Source organism: Orycteropus afer, unplaced genomic scaffold (genome assembly GCF_000298275.1).
Source record: "Orycteropus afer afer isolate SDZICR_OR568_19922 unplaced genomic scaffold, OryAfe1.0 scaffold00164, whole genome shotgun sequence".
Classification (NCBI taxonomy): Eukaryota; Metazoa; Chordata; class Mammalia; order Tubulidentata; family Orycteropodidae; genus Orycteropus; species Orycteropus afer.
In genome coordinates, this window is record NW_006921751.1 from 4,256,513 (window position 1) to 4,268,361 (window position 11,849).

Sequence of the window (11,849 nt, forward strand, 5' to 3'; positions counted from 1 at the left end):
CTTGGGTTTCCAAGGCAGTATCGCTATAGAAGTAGAGTGCTCAATCTTCCTTCCGAGGAATGGCTGATGGGTTTGAACCACCAACCTTCTGGTTAGCAGTCAAATGCCTTAGGCACTATGCCACCAGAGCCCCCAAAGGGATGTCTACCTACCATAATAAACCAGTACAACAAATAGACTAGAGGGAAGTAATGGTCCATTGGTGCTATGTGTGTACAACTATTCAACTACCTGATTTATTTGGGCCTTGAGCAAATGAGTATACTTTCATCGGAATTACTGTAAACTAACAATAGGTAAAGTACTCTTTTAGATCCAGGTCACAAGAAACAAAATGCCACATAGTTGGGTAAGCTCCTTTTATGTTATACTTTACTATCTAAATGCAAAGAATGTTGGGGGTAAATCACTGCAATACAATCAAGGATAAACAGTAGCCTAAATGACTTTTTGCAACTACAAAATAATTACTATTAAGGTAGTAAATTATGTGAGCGGATTATGTTTCAGAAAGTCTGAAGAAATGTCTGGAATTACTTGGTAACTGAATTAGATAACAAAAAATACAAAAATTATCTCTCTCAAATCAGGAAATTGGAATGACAATTCAGAACATTATCCTACATTTGAAACCCCACAGGTTGGGTTGGGATTGAGGGAAACTGCTTCTTCGAAGCCGCAAACTCATTTTTGACAATTTCTTGACATATGGACACGAGGATTGCTGTTCTTAAGTACAAAACCAAAAAATCCAAATCGAACTCACTGCCGTTGAGTCGGATCCCACTCATAACAAGCCCTCCTCGGCTTTCCGAGGTGGTTATCTCTATGGAAGTAGATTGCCCAATCGTCCTTCGGAGGAGTAACCTGGTGGGTTTGAATGTCCAATCTTCTGGTTAGCATCAGATGCCTTAGGCACTGTTGCTATCAGAGCTCATTTTTGGTTTTTAAGTACAAGGACCTCATAAAACTGGTCAAGGCCATACCCAATACCAAATAACTAACTTCGGTTAACATTTAATTCTAGAAACAATAATTTAAAAAAAAAAAAAAAAAAGGAGAATCCTATCGTTATAGCCTCACCCACATTGTTGTTGTTGTTATGTGCCGTCGAGTCGGCCCCGACTCATCACGACCCCTCCTTGGGTTTCCGAGGCAGTATCACTACGGAAGTAGGATTGCCCAACCTTCCTTCCGAGGAGTGGCTGGTGGGTTTGAACCGCCAGCCTTCTGGTTAGCAGTCAAGTGCTTTAGCCACTACGCTACCAGAGCTCCTTCACCCACATTATTTATACAAAAACTTTAAAATCAGCTTAAGAACTAAGATGCTTCCAGGCTGAATTCAACCCCGACAGTGATAAAACTGAAAAATCTGACAGCAGAAATAAAATACAGGGACACTTTACTACCATGAGAATCATGCTGGGTTCCCGCTAGGCCGGGCTGACGCTTTCTGGAGCATCAGCGCACGAAGTCCGGGGGAGCCCTTCTCCGAGGTGCCTCCCGGTGGCAGCGCTCTCGAGACACTGTGGCGTCGCCCAGCCCGTCGACGTCACACCCTTCCCCAGGGATATACAGAATGACCCCTGGCGTCCGCGACCGGTAAGAAATTCCTTTTTCTTCAGGCTTTCCGAAACCCAAGGCCAACTGCGGTCGTTCAGCAGGTTTATCCAACACTCTAGAAGAACAAACGCCCAAACTAACCACAATGACGCGCGTACGGGAGACACCAAAACAACTCCCGCTCTCGCGAAACCTTAAATCCAGTTCCCGCGACATTTCACTTCCTGTTCATCTTTCTTAGTCCCACCCCACACCAAAGCAGTGGCTCAGAAACATCGCGAGAATTCCTTCCCTAAGGTCCCGCCCCTTTACGGCACGATGGTCGCACAAGAATGTGATACAGCCTCGACAGCCGCCATTTTCTTTCTTTCTTAGCAGTTAGCTGAGAGAAGGTCTCTGCGAAGAAGCAGCAGCGGCCACTGAAGGGTAACTATGGCAGACTACTCAACAGTGCCCCCACCGTCCTCGGGCTCAGCTGGTGGTGGCGGTGGCGGTGGTGGAGGAGTCAACGATGCTTTCAAAGATGCGCTGCAGCGAGCCCGGCAGGTAAGTCTGGACCGCGCGGCGAAATCCCGACAGCTTACGGTAATTGGCCGCTGGTTGAGTAGGCCGCTACTCTTTCGCGCATGAGGAAGAGGAAAGCGGTGCCCTTCCGGCCTCCGAAATGTGAGGGAACTGTCGTTTCCCCATGTTGTAATACCAGTTAGAGACTGGAACCCGGTTTTTTGTTCTTGGCGTCTAAGCTAGTTAAACCCACCCGTGCTACACCAAGATGGCTTGAGATTTTTTTTCCCGTTTCTGCAGTACTCACGCTTCTTCAAGGAGTTAGTTTAACCTCCCCTTTTCCTCAGAGTTAGGAACCCTGATGGCGTAATGGTTAAACGGTCGGCTGCTAACTGAAAACTCGGCGGTTCCAACCCACTGTCCCGCTCAGTGGGAGAAAGATGTGGCATTCTGCTTCTGTAATGATTTACAGCCTCGGAAACCCGATGGGGTAGTTCTACTCTGCCCTATTGGGTCGCTGTGAATGGCAATCGACTCTCTGGCAGTGGGTTTGATTTGGTTCCTCAGAATGAACATGCTCTTCCGTGGGGTAAAGCGCGGGTAGTTTTACACAATAGTGCGGAAGGTTCTGGTAATAATGAGTTTGGGGAAGGACAAAGGTCTGTTTTCAGGAGCTATAGTAAGGGATTTGTCATTCAAGCAGTATTTACTGTTTCCAGCTCATTCTAGCTCTCCCTCACAATTAAAGGATCTTTCCCTACAGGAAAGAGACTTGAGGCAGCATTGGTATCCCGGGTTGGAATCTTTCCTTTGGGCGGGATTTCCGTGTCAGTCTGTTCTACCACTCTTCTCTTTTTTTCTCAAAATGGCCTCAGGTTCTTAATACCCAAAGTTTCTGTTTGAATCTGCCTCTCTGTTCAGTCTTAAATTGACCAGACCTCTTTGTATTGCGTAGGTGTGTGCATTTGCCCCAAAGACACTTCTTTCCCAAACAAAACCTGTGGAAAAACCAGTATAAACTATATAGTGTTAAGAGAATGATAATCATTGAAAGTAAGTTTGTGGTGTGTCATGAGGAGTTCACTTCCTTAACCTAATTTTCACGTTTACGTTTAAGGACCATTTTGAATCAGAAGTAAAGTTGATAAACTCTACTGATGTAACAAAGCACACTTATTTGTCTAATGTAATTCTATTTTAAAAATGTACTCACTGATAATCAGAAATATTTAGGGGAAGCAACAAAAGGTCATCATTAATAGTAATTCAGAATTTTTTTCACCTAGTTTTTTTGAACTACTGCTGGACATGCTTAGACTAACAACATAAACATTTACATAATTATGACAAATTGTTTATTTTATTTTTAATTTTTTTATTCAGGTTTGAAGAATTACCAAAATTCAACCGGCATATTGAATTAATTTGTGCTACTTGTACTTAGATGCTGGGAATTTTTTTTTTTCCCCCCAATGTGGGTATTTGGTCTTTGCCTTCGAGGAAGTTTGGTTCAAGGAACCAAATGGTAATGAACAAATATCTGATTAATGCTATCAGAGAGAAGTAGACAAAATGGGGGGGGGGGACCTCGCTGCCATTGAGACGGATCGGACTCAGTGACCCCTCCTTGGGTTTCCGAGGCATTATCACTACGGAAGTAGATTGCCCCATCTTCCTTCCGAGGAGTGGCTGGTAGGTTTGAACCGCCAGCCTTCTGGTTAGCAGTCAAATGCCTCAGGCACTAAGCTACCAGAGCTCCTAGTAGGAACTCTGTAAATAACAAGTGTATGAATTAACAGCACCTAGGTTTTGTCTAGGAGCTCTGGTAGCATAGTGGCTAAGACACTTGCCTGCTAACCAGACGGCTGGCGGTTCAAACCCACCAGCCACTCCTCGGAAGGAAGGTTGGGCAATCCTACTTCCGTAGTGATACTGCCTCGGAAACCCAAGGAGGGGTCGCTATGAGTCGGGTTTGACTCGACGGCACATAGCAACAACAACAAATGTTTTGTCTAGGAGTTCTGGTGGCGTAATGCCTAAGGCATTTGCCAACCAGAAAGCTGGTGGTTCAAACCCACCAGCCACTCCTTGAAAGGAAGGTGGGGCAATCTACTTCTGTAGTGATACTGCCTTGGAAACCAAGGAGGGGTCGCTATGCGTGGAGACGGGACATAACAACAACACTGTTGAGTCAAGGACTGTGCAGGGCATCAGGGATAGTGCACCTCACTGCCCAAATAAATAGATGATGATATTTGAGCAAAGCATTGAGTTTGACAAGTGGAGGAAAGAAGCAACATGTGTAAAAGTATGGGAATTTCGCAATGATAAGAACCCATGAGTGTAATTCTCTGTAGGATAGTAGGTGGGGAAGGAGGATGGAAAACGAGGTGAGGAAAGGTATAGATGAATTGGGGATCCTAATTGTGAAAGACCTTGGATTGTCAAGCGTTAATTAAAAATTGGACTATTTTATTTGGCTGAGTTATAATTTCCTGAGTAAAGTTAGACTTTTTAAATATAGAAAATTATTTTTGAACTGTGCAATTCCTTACTTTTTTCTTATGTGACAGTAGGTCAGCTGCCCTCATGCCTTTGCTGTGATTTGAATGTTTCTTTATAGAATTGATCTTAAATTTTAGATTCCCAGTTGAATTACCCCTTATTACATTTGAAGATGCCTCTAAATATCAGTTACAGCTGTTTGTCTAAGTAAATATGGGAAAACTAGGGAAGGGTACTTCTACTGAAATGATAAATTAGGTTAATACCAGCAACACTTTACCTCATAGGTATAAAGAGGATGTTGAATTCTATTTTCAAAATCCCTATTTAACCTTGTTTCTTTTCTTTCCCAAAGTATAAAACTATGTTCTTTAGAAGGAAGAACAAGAACAGCTCCTTGACCTTAAGGAGCCCAGGAGGTGCTTACCAGTGGGGATGCTATTGACATTTTAACTGGGTGATTCTATTATCATTCAGATGCCACAGGGTATTAGGATCTCTGGTCTCTACCTAGTACATGCTGGTAGTATTTACCTGCTTGTTGCATTCTGACAATTCAGGGAGAGTTGCCAATATTCTCTTTATGTAGAGAATCCCAGTTTGCTTGTTTTTTGTGGGAAATTACCTAATTTTTATAATGCTCTGTGGACAAAATCTGGCACAGGGGCACAGATTACTTCCCTAGTTTTGAGTCCAATCTCTACTTTTGTGGATTTCAAACTATAACTTCAAAGGGTGGGATTAATGATTAGGTCTTTGGTAATCACACATAAATTTAAATTTAACTAAAAGCTTGGCTGTTTGAACCCATCTAACAGCTCTGCAGGAGAAAAACCTGTTTGTGTGAGACTAGATGAATAGAGTGGTAGATCACAGGCCAAGCAAGAATAGGTTAGTTCCATCCTTTTCCTTCTAAACAACCATTAAGTTACTGCTTATATACTCCATTACTCTTGATCCTCTTCCTAACAAAATAAAGTAATTGAGGCTGCAGTATATCTTTGGATGAGATAAAAATATAAAATAGACCTGTTTTTCACTTTAGCGAAAACTAGCATTTAAGTGTGATTTTTTTATTATATATTGTCACCTAATAGGAGAGGCTTGATTGTGGTAATAAGCAAAGATTCCTGTGTTCTAGAGAGGGAACTTGGAGAACGCTAATAAAACAATGGCCTTCTAATATTTCTGGTGTCCTTTGACACCTCTTCACATTTCTAGTCAATGGGAAATGAATCCATTGGAACCTTGCCCATAATATGTACTCAATATTTATGTAATTGAATGAATTGAATCTAATTAATGTAGTGAATTTTGTTTTGAAAATAATCCTATTCTTTCAAAATTTGTTGAATGCCTTCTATATGGCTACAACTGTACCAGATCTTCAAAATAAAAAAATGTTGTATACCTGATTCAGCCACAGGCACATTTTTTGGCAAATAGAATATATGTTTTTGGCCAGGGGGAATAAACATCTATTAAATTTTTAGAATCAGATATGTGAAGTTGTATTGTAGATCCTGTTTTATAGTTGAATTACAGTATGTTGAGCTGTTCAATAGCTGGCACTTATTGAGGATTTACTATATTCTAGGCTCTGTGGAAGTACATTAACTTATTTATTCCTCACAACGTTTCTATAAGGTAGGTGTAGAAACTGTATTTTATACAGATGAGGTAAATGAGGCACAGGATACTTGAGAAAATTAGCAAAGGACACAAAGCTAATAGGCAGTAAACCTAGCAGAATCACAGCCTCAAGCAGCTGAAAGCTTAGGGGAAGCATGTAGTGGACTGAAAATTAAGAGATAGGCATTTAGGTAGTTTACTTATCTTCTGGTAGGTAGTGTGTTTTTTTAATTTCTAAAATCAGGAAGTGTGACTAAATAACCTTTTAAATTTACTTTTAACTCTGAAATTCTTGAATTCTAAGAATGGTCAATGAAGAAAGCGAGAATGCAAAAACAATGCAGGAAAAATTCATTCAAGTAGTAAGTTGTTACGTGTCGTTGAGTCGGACCCGACTCATACGGACGACTGCTCCTTGTGTTTCTCAGGCAGTATCACTACGGAAGTAGATTGCCCCATCTGCTTTTTGAGGAGTGGCTGGTGGGTTTGAACTGCCAGCCTTCTGGTTAGCAGTCAGGTGCTTTAGGCATTGTGCTACCAGAGCTTCTAATTCAAGTAATAAGAGTCAGGTCCAAATAGAATTCCTGAATTATCACTTTAATTAAAAGCAAAGTAAGGGATTACCTACCTACACTTAATTCTTCATGTCTCATAAAGATTGTGTATAGTTGGAGGTTAAGGAACTCTGGTGGTGTAGTACCTAAGGCATTTGACTGCTAATCAGAAAGTTGGAGATTCAAACCTACCAGCCACCCTGAGGAAGGAAGACTGGGCAATCTACTTCCATAAAGATTTACCACCTGGAAAACCCAAAGGGGGTTGCTGTGAGTTGGAATCGACTCGATGGCAGTGAGTTTGGTTTGGTTTTTATAGTTGGAGTTATCTTAAAGTAATCCTCCTCCTGCTGATCTAGGAAATAAATATTTCCTATTGATCTTGGAGAATTGATGATCAAATTTGCTTTGGTACTTTTTATTAAACAGCTCTTTAATGTAATTGTATTATTTCTGAACTTTTGAGATGATGTTACTGGTTCTTTTGAGTGAACTAAGTATCAGGTTGCATTTTAATTTGGCTAAATTTTGAACTATTGAACGAATAAAGAGATATAACTGAGTATCCTTTCTCTGAAAAAGTTCTGAAGTTCAAGGAGTGCTGAGCATTTATAAACACTGTCTGCAGTAGATATTTACAACCTAAACCATTTTTCCATCAGTAGTACTATTTTCTCTGACCCGAAATAATTTTCCTTCTAATATTAGTTAGTGTTAGAACATAGTTCTCAATGAACATTTCAACTACTGAGTGTTTTAAGAATTAGGGGGTAGAAACGCAATTGTTTTCAGGTGTGATTATGTAAACTTTCAGCAAAGAAATAAGATTTGGATTAAATGCTGAAAGACACAAACAGGCTTTTGACTGAGAAAGTGAAAAATAGTTTAGGAAGGTTAAAAACCAAAGTCAGGTAAAATCAACATGTGGTTCTCTTTTTATCAAGGGTTTTTATATTTAATCCTAATAGCCTTTAAGAAAGGTATTTATTTTTTCAGATGAGAAAAGGAGAATCCAGGAACTCTAAGAAGTACAGTTGGTTTATGGAAACATACATGTTGAGTTTAATTAATATACATTGGACTTGAAAACACAGGCCCTTGAATTTACTACCCCCCCCCCCCAAAACCAAACCTGTTACTGGGGAGTTGATTCTGACTCAGCAACCCTATAGGACAGGAGTAGAACTGCCCCGTAGGGTTTCTAAGGCTGTAAATCTTTACTGGAGCAGACTGCCACATCTTTCTACCATGGAACAACTGAGCCACTGACTTTTCAGTTAATAACCAAGTACTTTTAACTACTGGGTTACCAGGCCTCCCCAGATTTACCCTTACCTTCTCCATTTTCCTGATGATAAAACTTGAGGCAGTTAAATAGTTCTACATCAGGATCTCCCAAGTTCATTACTGTAAAGAATAATCCTAATTAGAACCATTATGTCTGATAATTATTGCAGATGGATACACTGGAATTCATTATGTTATTCTTTCCATTTTTAGTATGCTTGGCATTTTTCATGATAAACTAACCAGGAAACTAAACTGGGTCTATAACTAGCCTGGCACTTTGTATAAATTGAGAAACAAGGCATTGTTGAAAGTTAAAGGGATTTGGTACCAGATGTCTCCACCATTTACTTGCTGTGTGACCTTGTTTAAGTTACCTCTCTGAGATTCTTTTTTTTTTTTTTTAAACTGTAAAATGATTCTGTCTCATTCTGAGTACTCGTTTCCTAATGGGGATGTTATACTGATTCAATGGTAAAATGATTATAGAACATTTTTAGTGTAGAGTTTGGGTCATTTTTAGCACTTAGCAGTATTAGTTCCGTTTCATAGAAAAATGCAGTAAATACCCACTGGTTGTCCCCTGCTTGTGACTTGTGATTGGTTTTTCTTAAACGTTTAGTCAGGTACAAGCAATCATTTGCCCTACTCTAAAAGTTTTTTTAAAAATTAGAGTGGCTTTAATAGGATTACAGTCTTAACAGCTGAGGTTTTCTTAGAAGTACCAGCTCTACCCCCACCCCACCCCCAGCATGTTTCTTTAAAGCAGCATTGTTCAATAGAAATACAATAGGAGCCACATATTTTTATTTAACCCATATAGCTAAATATTATCATTTTGACATATCAGTATAAATACTTTGCATTCTTTATGTTTATTCTAAGTTACTAATATCCAGTGTGTATTTTACTCTTAAACCATATATCAAATTGGACTAGCTCAATAACCACATGTGTGGCTATATTGAATAGCACAGCCTTGGAGTCTCATAAGATGGTCACATTCTGTGTGGCCCCACACAGCTTATGAAGAGTAGTAAGAGCCATGGAAGATACAAAAACACTGCCATTGAGTTGATTCAGACTCATAACAACCCTCATTGGGTTCTGAGGTGGTAAATCTTTACAGAAGTAGATAGCTCTGCGAGAATAAATGAGGACATTTATTACGGAATATAGTATATAGTTGTTTGTGGTGCTGTTCTTAATGATGAAGGTGTGGGGTCTTTTGTTTGTTTTTTCAAGATTGCAGCAAAAATTGGAGGTGATGCTGGCACATCACTGAATTCAAATGACTATGGTTATGGGGGACAAAAAAGACCTTTGGAAGATGGAGGTAAGTTATAGTATAAGTATTTTAATTATTTCATGTAGTGTTTAGTTGAAGTGATTTTTAATATTTTTATTAAAACATTACTTTAATCCGAAGGTTCATAAAACTGTAAGGTTTTTATTAGCCTCAAAGGAAAGGACAAAAAGAGAGACCTAGACAAGGTAGGTAAAATTTGGATCAAGCAGCAAACTTTCTTTTATTAAGAAACAGTTCCAGTTTCTCTGTTTTAGGATTGTGCCAGATTGACAGTTTGCACAGACTTCTTGCTAATATGATGGGGGGATGGGGGAGCATGAGTTGTTTAGGAGACATTTCATTGGTTTTTCTCATCACTCATGAATGAATCTTTATATTCGATGTTTCATGATTTTGCTATTTCAGATTTCACTTTAAAGGTTGAAGTTGCTACAGTTTGCTACTCTAGTGCATTGCAGGTTATACCATTTTTTATGTTTTGTTTGTTTTAGTATTTTGTTTCAGGTTTAACTTAAAACAGTGGATTTACAGTGCCTTGTTTTTTTTTGTTTGTTTGTTTTTTATTAATTGTTGAAGCTTCTGAACTTAGAAGTCTGCACGTATTTTTTCTTTTAGGTTTGACATGAATTTTGATATGTTTTCTTTTTGCCCTCTTTTTTTGTTTTGTTTTTGTTTGTTTTTAAAGAGGATTCTTGAGTCTATAGAATGTATTGGTAGCTTTTTGACCAGGAGTACTTGGTTTTCTTTCATTTAAGTGTCTTTCATATTTATAGTGAGGTTTTTAATATACAAAAAAATGAGCTAATGATGCTTCAGATGTTGTATGTAATGTATTCTTTTTATTTTATGTGTAGATGGCTCTTGGACAAGTCCGAGCAGTACAACACACTGGGAGGGAATGCCCTCTCCTTTTAAAGGCAGGAATTTTTATTTATTACCTGTGTTTAGTATGTAAACGTGAAGTAAACCACTGGATTCTTGAAATGGACACAAACGTTTCTTGGATTATGTGTCTGAATTTTTGCTGTACAACATTCTGATATTTAATCATTTAACTTTGAAGGGGGGAGGAGAATGTCATATTTTCAGCTATAGGTTGTCTTTTCTAAGGTATGCATTGTATTTATTCATCTGTGTAAAAGGATTTAGATGAAGGTAGTCATGTCGTTGCTTTGAGTGTTTCTGCTGAAGTGTTACGCTGCGAAATGTTTGGTTAGGAAAATTCAACAGTTTAGATTGAGATTTCCTTGTGATGTGATTTTTATTTTTTGCATAGCTTTGTGGTCACTGTCAGATACACTCAGCTTTTGACATGTCAAATTTTCACATTTTGATAGTTTTTTCTTTCTTCCAATCTTCAGTTCCTACATTGGAAGCATCATTAGCCTTTAGCATGTGATACTTTGCTAGTAATGGACCTAAATACTTTGTCTTATATCATTCAAAAGTGCTTAACATACGTTAAGGTCAGTGAATTGATACAATCAAAAAAAAAAAAAATTTTTTAATGTCTGTGCATCTTTAAACATGAAGAAAATGAAAAAAATTGTAATTCTTCTTTAGACTACTACAAGTAAGGGTTGAGTTTTGCCAAGTTTGGTTCAAATGACAAACTATACCCTCAGATACATCAATAAATGTTTGTATTGATATTTATTTTTGCTTGGAGGGGAAGCTAAGTCTTAAACTTGTATTTATTATCAAAAAAAAAAATTAAAAGACTCTTAATTTTGCAGATCAACCAGATGCTAAGAAAGTTGCTCCTCAAAATGACTGTAAGTATTTAATTTAAAACTGGCCTAAAAGTTAAAAGTAACTGAATTTTAATATTATTTTTGTTTTCTGTGTGAGTATCTCTGAAATTAGTTAAAGTCCATGAATATTTTTTTAAACTACCTAGCTTTGAATGTCTGTGTAAATATGTGCCTTTTTGTCCTGCTCCTACAATCTCTCACTTTAATTGTGGCCAGGTATATGTTAGTAAGATTTGGTTACTAACTTATCTTACATACTCACTTTATTTAACTGCTCCAATTTTTAAACTGTGCTTATACCACTTGAAAAAGGAGAATGTTTCTTACTCTGTGCTGTTGTTAATAATCTATTTCATTGGTGGGTTTTGTTTTTTGGGGGGAGGTTTGCCCACTGTTGATGCCAGTTTCTGTATTCTGTATTAAATTTTGTTGTCTTCAACGTATTTTCTGTGTGTCAGGGAAAGATTTTAGAATTATCTAGTATGATTGTATTGTTAAATACATAGGTAAACTTAAACTGCCAATTAAAATTTTATCTTTATCTAATTTTTTTGGTAGCTTTTGGAACACAGTTACCACCGATGCATCAACAGCAGAGGTATAATCAAAAACTTTTCAAAAAATTCTTTGCTTGTTTTTAGTTTAAATGTATGTATAAACACAGCCGAGTTAGTGTATAGGGAATATGTTTCTGCATATATGAAATACTTACTTTTATATATGTAAAATACATATTTCATA

At 38.2% G+C, this 11,849-nt stretch overlaps 1 protein-coding gene across 1 annotated transcript in view; it reads left to right on the forward strand.

Moving 5' to 3' along the window:
• The first annotated feature begins 1,995 nt into the window (after window positions 1-1,995).
• FUBP1 (far upstream element binding protein 1) overlaps window positions 1,996-11,849 on the forward strand; it is a 30,720-nt gene continuing 20,866 nt past the window's right edge. The window contains exons 1-5 of the mRNA XM_042781745.1: window positions 1,996-2,148; window positions 9,291-9,381; window positions 10,209-10,271; window positions 11,091-11,129; window positions 11,667-11,706. Coding sequence (XP_042637679.1) covers window positions 1,996-2,148; window positions 9,291-9,381; window positions 10,209-10,271; window positions 11,091-11,129; window positions 11,667-11,706 — 386 coding nt within the window. The remainder of the gene's footprint in view (window positions 2,149-9,290; window positions 9,382-10,208; window positions 10,272-11,090; window positions 11,130-11,666; window positions 11,707-11,849) is intronic.